The 19,947-nt window shown below is 35.7% G+C and overlaps 1 protein-coding gene across 2 annotated transcripts in view; it reads right to left on the reverse strand.

Moving 5' to 3' along the window:
- Positions 1 to 6,243: 6,243 nt before the first annotated feature.
- The window catches only part of dtn (transmembrane protein 132C dtn), a 258,507-nt gene continuing 244,803 nt past the window's right edge, over positions 6,244 to 19,947 (reverse strand). For both annotated transcript variants that reach the window (XM_089103044.1, XM_089103045.1), the window contains exons 12-13: positions 17,668 to 18,037; positions 6,244 to 13,393 (exon numbers count right to left, since the gene is read on the reverse strand). In XM_089103044.1, the coding sequence (XP_088959170.1) occupies positions 12,159 to 13,393; positions 17,668 to 18,037 (1,605 nt within the window). In that variant the 3' untranslated portion in view covers positions 6,244 to 12,158. The remainder of the gene's footprint in view (positions 13,394 to 17,667; positions 18,038 to 19,947) is intronic.

Raw genomic sequence — 19,947 nt, forward strand, 5'->3', positions numbered from 1 at the left:
TTTAATTAAGTATGCACACCCACTCATAAACACACACTTGATTTTATAGTTTCTATCTTAAATAGTTCAGCTTCTATTTCCGTGCAATAATAAGAGTGCGCCACACATTGTATGTGTGGACGTATTGTAGCTTGTTGTATGGACGTATGACGGCAGTAAATGAAGCGGAACACCAATAGCTGAAGTTAAAAAACACGTACAAAATTTATATCCTCTCGGTCTGATGGCTGAAAAATCGATGATAACTTAGTAAGAGATTAATACACAAGGTTTTTTTTTTATTGAGAAAAGAGAGCAAGTTTTATCTTGGATCTCCGAAATGGCTAAAGTATTAACGTGAAACTTTAAGGAAATGTCGAGAAGGATGTCGAACGTAATTAATGTTTTCAAAAAACAAATTTAAATGTTTTCTCTTTTATAATTTTAATGGATTAAACATTATTAAGACTTTAAGGAAAAATATCAGCATATGTATATTAAACGAACAATGCACATTTATTTGTATTTTTTTCAGTAAAGTGCAAATTTTGTTCTGTCCTTGAGAAGGCATAGGGGTTGTGAGCCCTACTCATGTTAATTTCGGCTCGTTTTGAGTTTGACTCGGTTATTTATTGTAATTTCTGTTTGTTTTGTGTTTCATTTATTTTTTTATGCTGATTTGTGGTAGTTTTTACGCTTGCTAGATTATTTGACTTTATTTTTGCCCCTTTTTTGTTTAATGGAATTCTTTACTTTTGTTTGGAGAATTCATTTCGTGGAAAAGTTTTTCTAATCAGTTTCTGTTCGTTTTATATTGACATAGTCTTTTTCAGGGAAAAAGAAAATAATAGTTTAAACATTTTCGGTTTTTATCTTTAAAAATTTACAGTTTGGCCAGCTATTTGTATGCTGGAAAAAACTTTTTCAACGATTTTTAACAACATACACCTTTTTACGAATCTTGCACAGATAGCATTTTTTAATTTAGTTTTATACCTCCTCTAGTTGACCTGAAAAATAAAAATTATACCATTACCAACAAATTCTATCTGTGCTCTTTGAAAGCCTGGATACACTTCCACTCTTTTGATTTAATTAAATTTTAAGAGCAGAAGTAATAATAGAAATAGAATCGAAAGTTTGAACTTAATACCTTCAGTTGTTCTTGAAATATTGCTGAGATGTCTTATTGGCAACTAGAACATACACAGTGCGTTTTGATTTAATTTTAAAGTAACTTTTAGTTTTTAAGCATAATGGGCAAATTGCATAACTCTGGGGGTTGACCTACCCATTAACCCTAGAGATATAGTTACTGGACTGTTCGGCTATGCTGAACAAAATGGCTGTCTCAAAATTGTAATCAGATGTGTTTGGAAAATTATGGGCTAAAGAGGGTTGATTACCCTTCAATGACTTTTGACTCTTAAAAAGCGCACTAGAACTTTTAATTTTCAATCAAATCAGCTCCTTCAAAATTTTAATGATATTACCAGCTATTATAGAACAGCGCTGCCTATGATATTGTTCATATGCTCTTTTAATACCTGCATGCATATACTTTTTTTCGTTTAATTGAAACTCTTCGTTTCGTCTTAATGCTCTTAGTGTCATTAGTTACAGTAACCGTAGAAGTAATATCAAAAGTACGCACATAATGTCTTCTGGCTAGTTCAAAATCCGCCACAACTTACCCTGACAAGTCTAACTTAATAATCTAAGCCTTTGTTGTGATAATCCTTTGTCACCCTTTTGACAATCTACATGCTCATAGTTCGTTTTGATTTAGTTCAACATCCGCCTAAATATTCCTTGAAAGCTTCACCTTAATACCCTTAGCTTGTGTAGTAGCATTAGTAGTATACCATAGCACCTTTGGTTTTCTTCAATAACCGCTTCAATACACGATGAAAGTTTCAACTTAATACCATCAACCGTTCCCGAAGCATTGCTGATACGTCCTTTTGACAATCTATGTGGGCATAGTGTAATAGTGTATTTCGATTTAGTTCAACACAGTTTCAATATTGCCCAAAATTTTAACCTTAATAACCTTAGCTTCAGTAGCAGTAGTAGTAGCAGCAGTAATAATAATAGTAGCAGTAGTTGAAGTAGAAGCAGTAGTATCATATCTTGAAATATTGTCTTTTGGTTAGTTCAACATCACCCACAACAAGAAATGTAAGTTTTAATTTCACACAAAAACTTTTCCTAAGATATTGCTCATATGCCCTTTTGACAACCTGCATACCCATGGCGTGTTGTGACTAACTTTACCTTCCCCTTTAAAAGTTCCCTGAAAATTTCACCTTCACACCCTTATGCATAGTTGTAATAATAGCCACAGTAGTAGTATTAGTGCTCAGCTTAATACAATTAGCTACTGCTATGACATTCTCCTTTTTATCACCTGAATATTCATATAATTCTTGAAATTTCCATCTTAATGCTCTTAGCCTTACAAGCAGTTGCAATAGAAGTAGTGGTTAGAACAATAGTAGTGGCAGTAGTAGAACTAGTAAATGTAGCAGTGGTAGTAGTATAAGAAGTAGCGTGCACATAGTAGTTGGTAGTTGGTCATTTGATTTTCCCCTTTAAGCATTTTCTGAGAGTTCCAACTTAATAAACAAATTAATTCTTATGGTACGCTCTTTTGACAGTCTAAATGCACATGATGTCTTTTGTTAGTTCGAATTTGCCATCAATATTCAGTCAAATTTTACTTTTACAAACTCACTCAAATTTTTACAAACTCATCTTTATCTAAACTAAAATTTTTAAAAATTCACCTTTATGCGAGTAGCCTTAACTGTCCTAGTATCATAGTAGTGGTAGTAGTAGAAGTAATTGCAGTAATAGTGTATTATTAGAAGTAGTAGTAACATTAGTAGCAGCAGTATTAATAGCAGTAGGAGCAGCTATATTTTGCCTTTTGGTAAGTTGAACAACCCTTTCATGATGCCCAGAAGTTTCACCTTGACACGATAAGGCGTTTCAAAATATCGCTGATATACCCGTATCAGCAATATTTTTGAAACGAAGTATGTTTCGATTTAGTTTAACTTTCCCCTCTACGTATCCTCATTTGTTTATTTCCGTATCTTCAGCGTTAGAGGTATTCGCTACAGAAGTATTAGTTTTAGAGACAGTAATGGTAGTAGTAGTAGTAGCGTGCAAATATTGCCTTTTTGGTCAATTCATCATCTCCCTTATCATTTCCAAAGAGTTCCAAATTAATATACTTAGTCATCTTTGAGTTACGCCCTTGTGACAACCCATATACATATAACGGGCTTTGATTTAGTTCAACACTCCCCTTAAGATTCCCAGAAAGGCTCACCTGAATTCCCTTTGTATTTTGGGAAAGTAGAAGTCAAACATGCACACCTTTCTCTATAACATATACTATATGTAGACAATGAATGAATTACCCAACTTACAGCCCTTTCCCTGATGGCTGTGTGTGTGTGTGTGTGAGGGCGTAAAATCGCGAAATACATAATTACTGAACCTTTCAACAATGCTGAAAAAATATGTCTCCAAAATTTTTTGGATGTTTGCTTCGGGCAATGATGGGTATGTTTAGGGCTGGTTGCCCTCAAATCACTTTTGACTCTCAAAAAGGGCCCTATAACTTCGAATTTCAAATCAAATGAGCCCCATCTAGAGTTTATACGACCACCTATTCCGTAAAAACCTTCTATACCCCCAGGGCATAACTTAAATCCCTTGCCCCAGGACTCGGGGGGGGGGGGGGTTTCCAACCCGGAAGGCATTGTTTTATGTTCTTTAGACTATTTTGAACAACATGGCTATCTCACAATTTCATAATGCAGGGGTAGTCGGGAGGGGGTGCTAGTTGCCGTCTATCACTTTCGACTCTTAAAATGGAACTAGAACTTCCAATTTCAACCAAATGGGCCTGATCTAATGTTTATACAGCCATCCCTTCCATAAAAACCCTAAATGCCCCCAGGGCATAACTTACAACCCCTGCCCCCATGCTCTGGGGGCTTGTTGCAACCTCAAAAGCCTTGTTATATGATCTTTGGACTATTTTGAATAAAATGGCTATTACATACATTTTGAGAAAATACGACGTGCGGGGGGGGGGGTGCTGTCCTCTGATCACTGTGAATCTTAAAAAGAGCACTAGAACTTCTGATTACCAATCCAATGAGCCTCATACGAAGTTTGTATGACCACCCTTTCTATAAATACCTTACATGCCCCAGGGCATAACTTACAACCCTTGCCCTGGAAGCTATGGGGGGGGGGGGTTGTCACCCTTAAAAACATCATTTTCGGACCCTTTTACTACGCTGAACAAAATGGGTGAATCAGGAATTAGAAACAGTAGTAGCCCCGTCAATTTCCGATCGAAAGAGAGCCCATTTCAAAGTTTCTACGACAACTCCTTTTATACGAAGTGCCCTGGTCTAAAAAAAAAAATATATAATACATTCTCCAAACATCGTTCTTTACTTGGGCAATTTAACATTTAAACAATGTTCAATAAATTTAACACTTGATATCGGCAGGATCAATTAGAAAGAGGTGAGGCAAGGGCAGCCTTTTTGTCCCAGATCCCCCCCTCCTCTGCTAGATTGTGAATTTTTGTTTTATCATTGAAAATATATTTCACTCAAGAAATACAACCATAAGAAAGTTTGCCCCTATATTTTGAAACATGCATTTTACCACCCCACCCCCTCTCCCCTTTACATTTTGAATTGCTTTGCTGAACAGCATTCTTGAATTGCTGTCCTTTATGGCATTCACGTAGTTTTACTTTTGGGCAACTTCAGTATCTTCGCGAGTGTAAAAGCTCCAAGATCTTCAAGAAAACAAAAGATTTCCTCCTCCAAATATTTACACCTGTTTAGAAAACAGTGCCTGAGAAGTCAATTTTCGTGCCTTGGCAGGAAAAATAATAGAGCAGTTAGTATGACGTCATTTCATATTGCTTTAAAGTCACACCAGTGCAGGCAGTGTGACATCTTTAATTATAAACATGAAAAAATCGAAAAAAAAATAAAACGTCACTTCCAAATTTAAGCATCAGAACAGTGGACATAACGTCATTTTCACTATTTGTGATTAAGAAAGAATATTACACACATAAGAATACTTCGGCTTTTTGGTACTGTTGTATAAGCTGGAACCCACGCAATATATTATATAGGGAAGATGCTTAAGAAACTAGTCGAACGGGTTTCTTTCAACAGAGAATTGGACTGCAAACCGTGGTTTGTCATTGCGTTTAAAATATTTAAACTTTTGTTTTTTGGGTTTAGGGGGAAAAAAGGTACCTAGGTTAGGTTATGTATTTAATATATGCTATGCTTTACCCCTCCCCCTCCCCCCAATGTGCAAATATATAGCCGAAATTTGTTTCTAAAGTATTATATTTTCATCCTATTTTGTTTAATTTCATTAGCATTAACCAAACTTCACTTCTTGCGTGGGTTGCAGCTAATGCAAAGTACCGGCTTTTTCTTAGCAGGAACTAGTAAAGAACGAACTACGCTGTCATTTCTGTTACCCAATACCCTTTAAAGTACATCATCATCCTGTATAGAAAAATACAGCTTTTACTAAAAAAAACTGATTTTATTTCAAATATTATGTTTTGTGAATCAAAAAAGCAAATAGATGTGGCAATCTTCTTTAAAATGAGCTTGAAATAGCTCTCTATGATGTTCCCAGTGCCCCGCTGGCTGTTGAGAAAAGAAGGAGGCCAGTGATGTTGATTCCCATACAAAAAAGTGAAATTTCCTTGTTGTCCATGCGAAAGGATGTTCCTTGTTGTTTAAGCCAAGAGACAGTAAGTTTTCTGTATAGGGTTTCCGGCCAAGACTGTTCCAATGGTCTACTTTTTGTTTCAATCCGACGCCCTTTTTAAGGGTTTCGGGCTTTTTTTGGTTACAAAGGGCAATGGTTCGTCTTTTACTAGGTTGCAGCTACCACTGCAACCACGATGCAGGGGCAGATCTAGAGCAAAATCTTTGGGGAGGCCCAATATGACAAGGGCGCCAATGAGGAAAATCTTAGGGGTGGGTGGAAGTGTGACACAGGTACCAATAATTAACCAAATTGACAAATTTATTCTAAACAAAGATATAAAAAAAACAAGGAATGAGGCATCAGAAAAAATCTTGCCCCCCCCCCTGGATCTGCCACTGCCACGATGTCAGAAAGACCTAATTGACAGTAAAATATTGCTGCATTTTAAAATTCAGCGAAAGCTAATGGGCAAAAATGAGATATTTAATGGTTTTATTCCAACATAAAACATGTGCGCAAAACAAAAGACAATGTCAAAGACAAGAACAACTTTAATACAAACTACAGAGAGCTAAATAATAAAAAAAAGGCGTGTCCAGACTAAGTAAAAAGGAAAATTCATAAATACGGGCAAAATATCAACCAGATTCTTCAAACGGCATGAATTTGAGGGAAGCATGTTAATATGCCACATTATTTTTTATGTGTATACATAACCAAATTTTTACCTTGCAGACAATTTTGAAGGAACTTGGAAAAGCAATCCCCTTCTGTAATGTTGTACTTTTTTTGCTAAAAGAGACTTCAGAAAAAGAGAACTTTAATAAAGAGAACCGTAATAAAATAAAATGTTTTTGATCGCGATATTCTAGTAGACTTCTGTTCTATTTCTGTCCATTAAGTTCAATGATAGAAGCCGCTGTCCCACCAAACTATATGGAATTCAAATTCAGAAACTTTCGAGATTATTTTCCTGTTGTTGAAAACAAAATTTTGGGATAATGATATTTTAATATCACATTAATTCATCAAAAACATTTGAAAAAATTCAATATTTTGCATCAGATTTGATTTAATCAGGTCTGCCGTTCTCAAGATAGCCCTTTTGATTGATCAAACATTCTCTTTTCGTTTTTAGTAGGGTCTTTCACTTTTGCTGTTCACAGCGAATACATTTTACTAAAAATCAGAGAACATTTTTGTATAGACTACCAACCAGTCCCCTCCCCCTCATTCCTGGTGTTTTTTGCGTATTCTCCTCAGATTGGGCCTCTTGGACGAGAGCAAAAACCGAGGCAATTTAAAGAAACTTAAACTGTGCCATTTCCCTAAGGATTATCTCTAGATTTGGATAAAACTTATAATAACTTTACAGACAAACAAAATATTTGATCTATTTATCTACACTAGCGACTAGATTTGAAGTACAGTGTTTTTTAGGAGTACTTCGCCGGAAGGAATGTGTTAATAAACACTAAAATATACAAACACATGAGATCAGCCAATAGATTACAAACAGCATTTTAAGTCATATGTAAACAATTCAAATGTAAATAAGATTCAAAATTAACTTTTTGCTTCCATTATATTTGACTTATACACCACTTGAAATAATAACCATGGTTTTCTTATACGCCTAGGGATAAAAACGATTTTAATATTAGCAACAAAATATTGGATAAAAATATTAACAATAAATTGCAATAATAATAATAATGTCGGACGTTCACAATCAAAACACATTCCTTGCTGAAGTTAATATTGAGTAAATAACTTTTTTGCAGATTGCAGATTTTAAGGAGAATATGGATACCTAAATACAAGTTTTTTTCAAGTTGCAATTTTTTGGAGCTCTGTAGAGGATTATCAGACGGAAGGGATATTCTCTAAAGGCCTCCCCTGTGTTCAAAGTTAAAATAAATTGAGTGGAAGGCATTGCTTTTTCAATAAGGAAAAATAAAAAGAAGGTTATCAATTCACAGACGGCTACAAATGGATGTAACCAAAAGAAAACTTACGGTACATCTAAGTCAACACTTTAATATGTGGCAATTTTTTGCATGGAATATATTTTCTTTGTGAACGGTCAATATACAGGTAACCACTTCAAAATTGCATCCATGGAAGATCGAGGGCTGTAAAACCGGATACAAAAAATAACAAGAATTCAAATTAAAAAAAGTAACCTCCAATATTAGAACCCAAAAAGTATTGTAATATTCGGTTTATCCTGAACAATGAAAACCGCCGTAGACCTGCTTTATCACTATAATAGACACATCAGAAATTACTAATTTGAATTCGTTAGCGTCTTGATAAGATTTATCTTACCTCGATAACAAGGTAAAATGAATAGGCACAGTAATTCAAAAGGCGTCGTGTTTTTTTTCCAGAACAATTACACCCCAGTCCCTGAAACAGAGGAGGTTGTAGCGGTAAGTATAACCCACTTTTAAAATCTTAGTCACTTGCGAATACTGAAATTTTGCCGCATCTTGAGGCCCTTAAAATGCCGTCTTTTTGCGGTTATCGGTAGTCAACAAACGCTTCAGTCCTTTTTCAGTTTAACATCCACCTCCCGAATTTATATTTTCTAACTTTACGTCTTTTGAATTACCAAATTAGAATAATATGAAATCACTGCAAAAATAAAAAAGGTACTATAGCTGAACATTTAAAACAACGTTCCAAAAACTTAAAACTTGTATACGACCCTGTCCAGAGACATAGCTGCAAGACACGAGCAAAGGAAGTTGAATAAACAAAGTCATGTTTCTAACTAAGCTTAGATTCAAATACACTTATTCTGGTATGGGAGGAAATTCGTAAAAAAAATATACTTCCGATAAATCAACACCTTAGGCTGTTCCTCATTGTGCCGGCAAAAATTAGGAAGATACTTCCTTTACTTAGTATGAAGCGACAAAACTGAACATGTTGTATTACCAGAAAATAAAAGTTTTGATTAAGCACACAAATACTGGATTAAACACTGACATAATAGTACCGAATTGGGTACTCATAAAAATGTCAAAAATTATAACATAGATCAAAATAAAGTAGAAAAAGAACAAATCCGGAAACAGGTTGCCACAGAACATCCTAAGGAGCAGGTATGTAAGAAGAGAACTCCACATTATTTTATATTTAAACAATTCTTTATTTTAAATTACCAATCCAATGAGCCTTTCCGAAGTTTATACGACCACCGTTTCTATAAACCCCTTACGTGCTCCCAGGGTATAACTTATAACCCTTGCCTTGGAGGCAAAGAGGGGGGGGGGGTGTCACCCTTAAAAAATAATTTCCGGGCCCTTTTACTACGCTCACCAAAACGGCTATCTCAGAATTTTGATTAGATGTGTTTTGCGAAATAATGGGCGTGGAGGGGGAGGAGGGCTGGTTGCCCTCCAATCCCTTCCGACTATTAAAAAGGGAGCTAGCCCTGTCAATTTCGGGCCCTGTAAATGGATTGACAATTTACAAATAATGCCTATAAAATCCAAGGCTTTACATCGAGATTTTACCGCCTATTTTAACCTTTAGTGTAACAAGTAAACATCGTTCTAATAACAAGACATAGCTAATAACTTGCAACAGTTGTTCATCTAATAGTTTTGTATTTTCAAATTTTCCTTGACGAAAATTCACATTATTAGCAACATCTCTTATTTTGTATTTGTGAAAAGCACTAAATTAAAGTGGCGTCCAGAGAAAAGATTTAACATCGGTAGTGCGCTAGAGCATCCCAAGATTACTCATCCGACAAGCGTTTTAACAGACTTAAATGACGTCAGAGATTAGTAGAATTACTACTTAAAACGGTCTTGATTAACTGTCAGATAAGTTACACCTGTTAACCCTGGAAAATGCAGAATAACTGAGGATACGTGACGTCATATATAAACAAAACAATCAATCTTTTCAAAAATGGGAAAAAAAATGTGTGAAATTGTATCTAGAGACAAAAAGGGATAATTGTGAAATGTGGTACACCTCAAGAGGTTTGTAAATAAGCTATGTTTGCAGTGGAGTACACGTGATTAATGTTGTTATTCGTCTAGATGCCCATAGTGTTTCAGTTGAGAATTTACCGGATAAGTATTTGTTGCTATCTTTTAGGGATTAGACCAGAAGAAGTTAATATTAAGCAGATGAGTCAGATAAGGGATGTTCGAACGTACTCATAGAGTAAGTAAACTGATTTATTAAGCATATTAGGCCTGTTACAGCTTTACGTAGGTTACCCTATTTAAAATTTAGCTTTTTGCTTTAAATCAGCCAAGAGATATATCCCGAGAGAACTGCATAATAGAAGTGGTGCAAATAAGATGAGCTTCACAATTTTCTTTCAAAACAGCTTTAGAGCTTTACTATATTTACATGTGGCAACCTTATCACACTTTAGTGTTACGAAACAAAGCTTATGAGGTATACAGAACTGATTATATCCCTTGAGACAAAAATGGCACCAATTCACAGAGATAAGTCATATAAATCATGTCGACTACTAGATAAATGAATAAGATTGGTTAAAATTCAATCGTAATTAAGTAATTCAACCAAATTAAATTCAATGAAATTGAACTTGAGTTTCCATCGCAAAATATAATTTGATGTAAGCGTCAATGGTGGTACAAATGGGAAATGACCCAAAAATGCCCAAAATACTCGAGGCCTTTTCATTCCAAATGTAAACCGTTCCAAATATTCCTTTGTTGCACTGCACATCAAATACTCAAATCTTAAATACCAGAAAAATTTTCATTTGAAATAATTTCAGTATAGCCTACTTCGGAGAAATGCTTCTCAGGTGACATTACATGCTAATCACTTTCAAAGTCAAATAAAATTCATCACCACTTTGACTGCCGTAATTCAAAATAATTTACGGTTTACTACACAAATTTTTACTAGAAAACGGAAAAAAAGTTGTATTTCAGGGCTTGGTGATCAGTTGTTTGCACAAGAACAGTTTTTTAAGCCTCCAAGATATATAAATAACCGTTTTAATATAACAAATTCGGTTTCCGACTACTTCTGGAAACAAAGCAGGAAAATATAACACAATTCCTATAACCCGAAAATTTCTATGTACTTTGAGTGTATTTAAAGTATTTCAAGCGTCTCAAAATACAAAAAAATGTCGGATAAAAAGTTTTGAATTATTGCTGTAAAATTGTTCATATGGTCAGTTTATCACGACTATGAAAGATAGGCAACTCTTTAACTTTTCAATTATGAGCCTTAGCAGAAATTCAAATTTGTTCATTTTTAATAATAAACCCAATGAGAGACATATTCACATTATATATAATTGATTGTGTGACTTCGTTATAAAAAGTAAATTAATTATAAAGCTAATTAAAAATAAAGCATAGCTTTGGCTGTCCATTCTTTATCAAATAAATTTAAGTTAATAAAGTTCATAATAAGCTCTAATTAAATCAAAATCTGAACATTTTATTTTCACCAAATGATTACTAACAGGAGTTTATCCAGGGTCAGGGGGGGGGGAGTGTACCAATCCGAAAAAAAAAATCAAGGAATGAAATAGATGTATTAGAAAACACGAGCAAAATCGTAATTTCGATGCTACCCCACCCCTGCATTCGATACCGACTGGTTGATTGAGATACCAATTAGCAATGCTCGGTTTCAGTAAATCTTTCTCGATGTCCCTATTATAGAGATAATCGACTTGGCCTCTGAATAGTTGATCTGTTTTCCTTGAAACTCACTTGTAAGTAATATTTATATTTTGAATTAGTAAAATTAGCTGTAGTTTCATGCGACGAAAAATGAAACAAATAGCAACAAAGAAATCAAGCGAAAACTGCTGACATACAAATACGCCCGTTGCGTCGTATTTACGGCACCTTTTGCGGCGTATCAAAAATACAATTCAGGGTTTGTGAAGGCCTGAACTGTTTGTTCACTTGTTAGAACTATTATTTTTCTTTATTTGAATAGATATTTTTTACGATTTTTTAAGCCTATATAACTTCAGAAATAAACGAAAATAACGCAATGTTTAGCGACGTTTTTTTTTCAAACAAAATCCGGGGCTTGTTTGACCACCAGGACCAAAAACTTAAAAAAAAAACTTTAAAAAACGTTAAAAAACTTTTAAAATATAGTCAGACAACTTAAGCCTCATATTCTGAGATAACTAGTATTTCGTGACGAATTTACAATACAACAGAGAATGAAAATTTTGCCCGATCTTACACCTGAGAATCCAAAAAAAAAAAAAAAAACGACTGAAAATACATGATCTCTGGTCTGAAGTCTGTTCTGGCAATAAAAAAGCCCCTAATGTGTAAGACAATCAGTATAACACATTAAACAACCTGCTTATAAATAAGACATACAATAAATACATCGCAGCTTTATGCTGTAGATTCCTTCATAGCGCTAAAATAAGCCAGCAGACGATCATAATCCACACGAATGGATTCATCATTATCATTGATAAGGGCAAGAAATGGCTTCTCTGCTAGCTCAGGGTCGCTCCGAGTTAATGTGCGGACGTGCGCAACGGAGGGTGATTCTACAATTTTTGGCAACTCAAAAGATGATGCTTTCCTCATGTCAACATTTTCATATCTACGAACAGGGGCTACGTCATCATACAGTAACTCTGTTGATACTGGAGTTTCAAAAGAGCGCGTTTTTGGTGAGTGGCTATGAGCACTTTCAAAGCTAGTGGTGTCATGGCTACAGTTTTTTTCCTTTATAAAAAAGGACGGTTGATGCAATGGCTCAGACATCAACCCTTCAAAACTAGAAGCTTCATGCGAATCTTTTCTGACTCTTTTAGCTGGTTCTGAGCATGTTTCTGAATTGAATAAATCCTGTAGTTCCTTCGGGATCGCTTCTCCTGCTAATAGCCAACTCCTCACAATACGACGTGTTTCATTGTCATCTTTCTCCCTCATTTTCACACCATCTGAAGAGTCTGTAACTGAACTACCCGTAATAAAATCAACCAGTGAGATTCTTTGATTCTGTCCAGGAGACGAGAGATCGCTTGATGGACTACTCACATCACTAATCGTATCTAACGTTTGAGTATTATGATGCGAAGACGAGAAGTCAGTTTGGACATCTTTGGAGAAGGTAGTCACTTGCAAATGACAAGTTGGGTTACTCGTAACTTGCTGGGGAGGAGCAAAGGCTAACGGATTTGTTCTGACTTCAACGGTTGACACCAGAGGAAGGGGCGCACGAACAATACCCTCAGTATCTAATCCAAAACCTGGATTATTTATAACCCTTGGAATACGCTTTGTATAAGTGGACGAATCGACATCACTTTTTGTACCTGAAGTGATGGAAGCAATGCCAAAACTACGATATTTTTTACTACCAACAGAGGGATTTTTAATATCAGGTGTATCACTAGCCCTACCTAACCATACCCAATCATGGGCATGAGATTCATTGTCAACCGGGATGGTGACCTCTAGCTTTCTCTGTTTTGACGCGTACATAACACACGCAACAACAAACACGCCAATAGCGATGGAGAAGATCGCAAGAAGAAAATACATTGCTGCTTCAAGAGCTGAGCCATTGGCATGACTTGGATGTTTGCTACCACCCAAGTTATATTGAGGAAATCCTAGAATAAAAAATATAATCATAGTATGACGGTCAATTCTTCTTCAATAATAAAATTTAATGAGACACATAAGAAAAGCTTTGCAATTGTGATAGATTATAAGGTTAAAATGATCAAACTTATGCATAGTTATCAGCAATACTGCCTTTGAAGCATATATAATTGCTATAATTTGGATGATTTTTTTAGTTTAACAAAATAAAATCGTAACCGTGAGGTTGAGTAACTTCTCGACATGTTATATTAGAATTACTCGATGTCTATTAAGTTTTGATGAATGGATCTAAAGGCCAATTAGTGGCTTGTAAGGGCTTTCGTAACCTACAGCCTCCATCCCCCCTCCTCCCGAATAGTCATTGGTCATGAGCTTAAGATGTTGAAGCGGTAGGTGATTCAAATTTCCAGGATATAAACCAGAGTCGAGATTAGATCCCAGTTGAACAGCTAGAACCTTCTGCTTCGGCTCCTTTACCCTATAAAAGGCTTCAACATGGTTTATAGCAATTCCACGATAGTGGTTTATTATCAATTTCAATTCTGACAAAAAACTCCGGTTTGGCCTAGAAGCTACATGGACGTCTGTGTAGCATATTGTCAAGGCTAGATTCCAGAAGGAGAGTCTAAACCAAAATTGAATTTCGTTTTTCGAGTTGACATCTATCTTTTTAGAATCGTCTAAGCCAAATAAATAGGGAAGTAGTTGACTTAGAGCCTTGAACACACCTTTTCAGGGCCAAAAACCACTTTCTAGATCCGTTCTTAAAAGCTGTATTGATATAGAACAACTAAAGAAAGTCTGAAATGAAAGAGATTTTGTATTTTGTGAGCGCGTCGGTGAGCGCAACAATCCGCTCACTTGCACAATTTATAACACCCGGTTTAGTCAACTTAGAAACTAGATGTTTAGCAACGTACATTACTGAAAAAATATTTTATGCATGAGTGAGCTAGTGGAAAAGGTTAAATATTAAACCAACCACGAATTTGGGTAGTAGGGACGGGAGAGTAGGATTATCAGAGCTTATTTCCTACCACAAAAATCATCAAAACAATACACCTCACCTATTTCCCTGGCTTACCATTAGGTCCGAATAAATTCGTAGTATGCAATTGTCACCACTTATAATTAAAACAATAGCAAGCGTTCTCTGCATTTTGCTTCTACTGTAAAATTTTTATTCCTTAGTAAACAATAATTGAAGAAAAGAGAAATTTTTTGGAATAGCAGTAATTGGAAAATAAATTAAAAACAATAGAAAGCAATTTCGGCCCTAAAAAAAAAAGGACTGAAAACTAAAGCATTCAACGAATTTTCGGCTAAAAAACTGCCAGTTATCGCAAAGGCTGAGCAAGAAATGATTCGCAGTGCTACGTTTGATAAAATGTTTGAATAGATGGTGCTCATTATGCCTATGCTTGGGTTAGATGTTATAGACGATTTTCTTAATTCTGAAAAGCCTTCAAAATTTCAGCAATAAATTTTATGATAAAAGTATACATTTGCCTCCTGCTATATTAAAAATACAGCCTTTGTTAAAACGATTTTGTTTTGAGTCTACTTTAGTCTATTTACTTTACAATAAATGCATTAAAATGATTTGTACTTAAACATACTGTCAAAGATTACATTATAGTCCTAGTTTTGGTGAATTGAATATTATGAATTTTAATATGCTGTGTTAGTAAATAAACTCGAAAAAAAAAACACTTCTTACCAAGTTAGATTCAAAAATATTTTGAATTCTCATAATTTAGAATAACCTTGAACTAATAAACATTAATCATCCAAATACCCTATAGTAATCATCTTAGGAGAGAATAGGTTCAATCGCAAATAATAAAATCTATAGACTTTTTATTGAAACAAAAGACCCGAACGCACTCGATCACCCTTTTTAAGCCTCTAGGACTAGCTTAAACTAGGATCAAAATCTCAAAATGACTAGCCCAAATTATGAGTCTCCAGTTGTGAAATGATGCGTGTCATCTTAGAAACAAGGGCACCAAATTTCACAAACATCTCAATTAAAATCAAAATCTCCAAAGTTTTTATTAGGAAAATGGTGAACCGGTCAAGTCTTCTTTAAATGGAAATTCTAAGAACCATCCACATATTGGAAATCTGTATATTCAGGAACCTCAGGCAGTCTCTGGGCCCAAGCTCTCCTAACCCAATCTCCCATCATAGGCACCCCATTACCGCTGCCTAAGTAAAGAACAACATGGCTTCAATGTATTATTTTCTTTATTGAATTTTTTCCCTGGTCCCTTCGTATTGAAGAAGTTGTCCAAGAAACATTGGAGGGGGGAGGGGGGGGGGGGGGTCATTCAATTAGAAACTGGAAATTTTAGCGCCTTTTTAAGGATCAAATATTATTGGAGGACAACCAGCCCACCTTCCACGCCCTTTCTAGCTGCCCCCTCAAACCTCAGACAACTGATCACATTTTAAGATAATTATTTTGTTTGAAATAATTGAAAGGTCTAATAGCCATGCCTCCGGGGATGACATAATCACCTAAAGTTCCTGACACTGTAAATTATGCAAGTAACCCGTTGCTTAAATATAAGTTTCGTCATTAGGAAAAGGGAGCACGTTTGATATTGTGTGTCAGAGAATGCTAAGGTTAAGAGGTCAAACTTTCAGAGGGGGAGTATTGAAATAAATCAAAAGATACTACACACATTCAGGTTTTTAAAAGCACCAATCTGAAAGATCTCCTGGTCGGATAAAAAAAAAATATTTGCATACATGTTGTAAAAAGGATGTAATTGCAATTTTTGGGAACAGCTAAAGGTATTAAACTGAAATTTTCAGGGAATATTAAACCATATGTGCATCCAGGCTGTCAAAAGGGCGTATTGACAATATTTCAGGAATGGCTGAGGGAATTACATTGACATTTTCAGGGACCGCTGGAGGAGAGGTTGAACTAATCAAAAGACAATATATGTGCATCCAGGTTGCTCAAGGGGCGCATCTGCAATATTTAAGGAACAGATCAGTTTATTATTAACTAAATCAAAAGACATAATGTGTATCCAGGTTGTAACAAGGGCGCATCTGCAACATCTCAAGATCAGCCAAGGGCATTAATTCGAAACTTTCATGGCATGTTGAGGGGGATGTTAAACTAAATCAAAAGACAATATAAGCATCCATGTTGTGAACACGGTGTATGTCTGATATCTCAAGAACGGCTAAGGGCATTAAGTTGAAACCCTTTTGTGCATGTTGGACTATCAAGATGCACTAGGTGCATCTATGTTGTCAAAGGGGTGTATCTACAATATCTGAAGTACGGCTAAGGGTATATATTAACGATTTAAGGGATTCAGCTGACACGTTGAGGGAATATTCGACCGGGGAAGTCAAGCAGATTTTAAATTTTGACGGGGGGGGGGGAGGTCGAAAGGAGCTTATCAAGGGCAATAAATTTTCCAAGAAATATATGGTTACATTAATTCTTAGCGCCAAATATTCTTTTTTCCTGCTTATCTGTTTAAAATTTCAGTTCATGAGAACAACACAATTAAAACCCTTTAGAACCAAGGAAACCTCAACCGAAAACAAATCTGGTTATATTTCTATTTTTAAACAAAAAATCAGAAGTTTTTTAAATACATGAGCTAAAATGCATTTATTTGAACAAACAAACAGTTAAAACAAAATATAATACAATAAAATTCTTATAGTGAACTGATTGATCAACATTCGTCTATATTCTATACTGGACAAAATGGCAATCTCAAAATTTTGGTCGAATGTATTTGGGGAAAAAGGGGGCATAAGAGGGCGGCTGGTTGCCCTCCAATCACTTTTGACCCTTACAAAGGTAACTAGAACTTTCATTTCCAATCAATTGAGTCCCTTCCAAAGTTTCTACAAAATCTCTTCCTTTATAAAGTACCTTGGTGAAAATAAAAAAAATAATACATACAGCCCATTTCGCTCTCTACTTTGAGCTTAATTACATATGCTACTTTTTCAGCTACTATATTGACATGTGTCTAGTGTCTCAAATAAAGTATGTTTTACATGCCATTACCAATATAACACGGAGGATTTATACCTAAATTTCCACGATGGATAGAAAAAAGAATAAATTTATTAAGCATATATGAGGTTTTTTTAAGAGGTTGTGAGTTTTGATATTTAAAAAAAAAAAAAAAAAAAAAAACCTGTCGAAAATAATATTTTGCTGCATTCCAAAGCCACTGACTCTCTCAAAAAAAATGTAACATATAGGAAAATTTCCAAAAAAGTTACTAACCCTTTTCAATCAAGTCATTCAGGTCAGGGGGGGCAGAAACCAGACTGTCTTTACTCCGCCCACCTCTGACTGCATCATTTTGGATCGGCGCAACATCATCAATAACCACTTCAATATGAACTGCTGTGACTGCAAGAGGATGCCACTTCTTCTTTTGACACTCATCTGACAAATCAAGACGAACTTTGACTAAATCTCCTTTTCCACTAGATATTGCTATAACACGGTGCATGGCAGATGGCGCAGGGGTGACAGCAATTATGCTGCTGTTTTGAGATATTACTGCTAGATGGTACTGAGAGTCATTGATATCATGAAGAGCTATCGAGGAGCCATCACTAAATTGTAGCTGCAGGTCTAGAATTCCTTCCTAAAATTTCAAAACAAAATAACTTTTTTTTATGTAAAAGCAATGCAACGTTACAATTTTAATTAAATCGCACTTGCTAGCGATAGAACAAAATCCTGCATCCTCTAGCTTTGTGATGGTAGTGGGATCAAGGTTGTCCCTTGTAGCACGAAAATGCTGTTTTAGTACTACGGCCGTCTAAAGGTAAAAACACGTAAATACATGGTAAGTCGCTTTCCGAGTTAGATATGCCACTGAATTCAGCTCAAAGAGGCGAATCGAATTGTATATGTAAGAATGTCCTAATAAAATCCCCTGCAAAGATATTTCTGGCAACAATACGTATCTGCAGCATTTTGCCCTGTTTGCCAAAGCTGAAAAATCAACATTTAGCAGTGTCAGCGAACTTGTATGTATTTTAATTGCATAATTGGAAAGAATACTGTCTAAAACCAATCCTCACAACTTCTCACTTCACTGCTGTGTCTAGTGTGGCGCAATGGGTGGGAAAAGTGCCGCATGGCTTGAGGAACTTTGAAGACGATTTTCTCGGAATAATGAAAGTGTATATACGCGTTTTTATATTTGGACGGCCGATTATTTTATTATGTGTAGCACTGTAGCACATGCTCATGGTTGCCACATGTAGCCAGAAAGTGCTATTTTAGCACTATTACAATTAATTTTTTTAACTGTAGCACCGAAAATCGCTGTTAGTACGCAAATTTGGGCAATGAATGAATTAATTTATTTAAACACGTCAATTTTAGACAAGAAACACAGACAGAGCCAAAATAAAAGAAAATAAGAAAATGAAAAACGAAAAGACGCTTCAACAGAAACAATAATGAAAAAGAAAGAAAAACGAAACAAGACACTTACACTTAACCTAACAAAGAGAAAAAATTCACATTACTGATGAAAACTACTGGGTTAGTATGGGCCACCACTGATGAGGTTGACGATTATTATTGAATTTAACAATCTGTTTTTCTGCCCTTTCAGTGGATCCATAATATTGTAAATCTTGATTATTTTTGTATTCCTGGTCCAAGGAGGAAGTCTGAGTAAATATTTTGTAAACCGGAAAAAAGTGCTGCAGATTTTATTTTTATCTGTTTGAGTAAATATTTTCCAAAAAGGTGTACAGTATAGAATGTGAGGGGTTGTAATCGCATTGTACAATGTGGCAAGGATGGATATATTGAAACGAAGTTTGGCCTTGATAAATGTCACATAAGCAGTGCAAATGCGGCGTTGTATATGTGAAAGTAGAAGCTGACGTTTGTGTTTAATAGAAGTGCCAATCGAGAGTTCAAGGTAAGTTATGTGGTTAGACGGTTGGATTGGCGTGCTGTCAAGATTGATGCTAAGATTTTGGGTTTCATCTTTCCAATTAAACAATAACACCTCCGATTTTTTCGGATTAAATTCAAGTTCAATCCTAGCATACTCCTCGGCCAGCACTCCAAAAATCTCTGGAATCCGTTGCAGCGTGCGACTCACATTCAGGTTGTCGTCTGCGTAGCAGACCAACAACAAGTTTATAGCCTGCAAAATACATGATGATGGGCATTGTGCTAGAGGTCACAACTCCATGTCTGGCTCCTTTTCTTACCGGGATCAGTCGTTCACGTGGTGTAGGGGGTGAAAATTTATCTGAATGCAATTTCAGCCAAACTTTAAGACCCGAATACATATCACGCAGTGCCGTGATAGTAGCGCGGTTCAACCCTTTTTTTCTGCAAAAAGAAGCATTTTAGCGTTTATTACAGAATCGAAAGCCCTGCGTATGTCATGTCCAGCTAGTATTCGGCTGTCTCCACTTCTATCCGCATCAATAAGGCCATTAGCCACAGCTGCAAGAGCATCCGCCCATCCCACATCAGGCTGGAAACCAAACTGATTAGGAGTCGGATAACATTTTTCCG

The sequence above is a fragment of the Artemia sp. Qi Xiang Cuo genome, chromosome 17 (genome assembly GCF_049724085.1).
Source record: "Artemia sp. Qi Xiang Cuo chromosome 17, ASM4972408v1, whole genome shotgun sequence".
NCBI classification, from domain to species: domain Eukaryota; kingdom Metazoa; phylum Arthropoda; class Branchiopoda; order Anostraca; family Artemiidae; genus Artemia; species Artemia sp. Qi Xiang Cuo.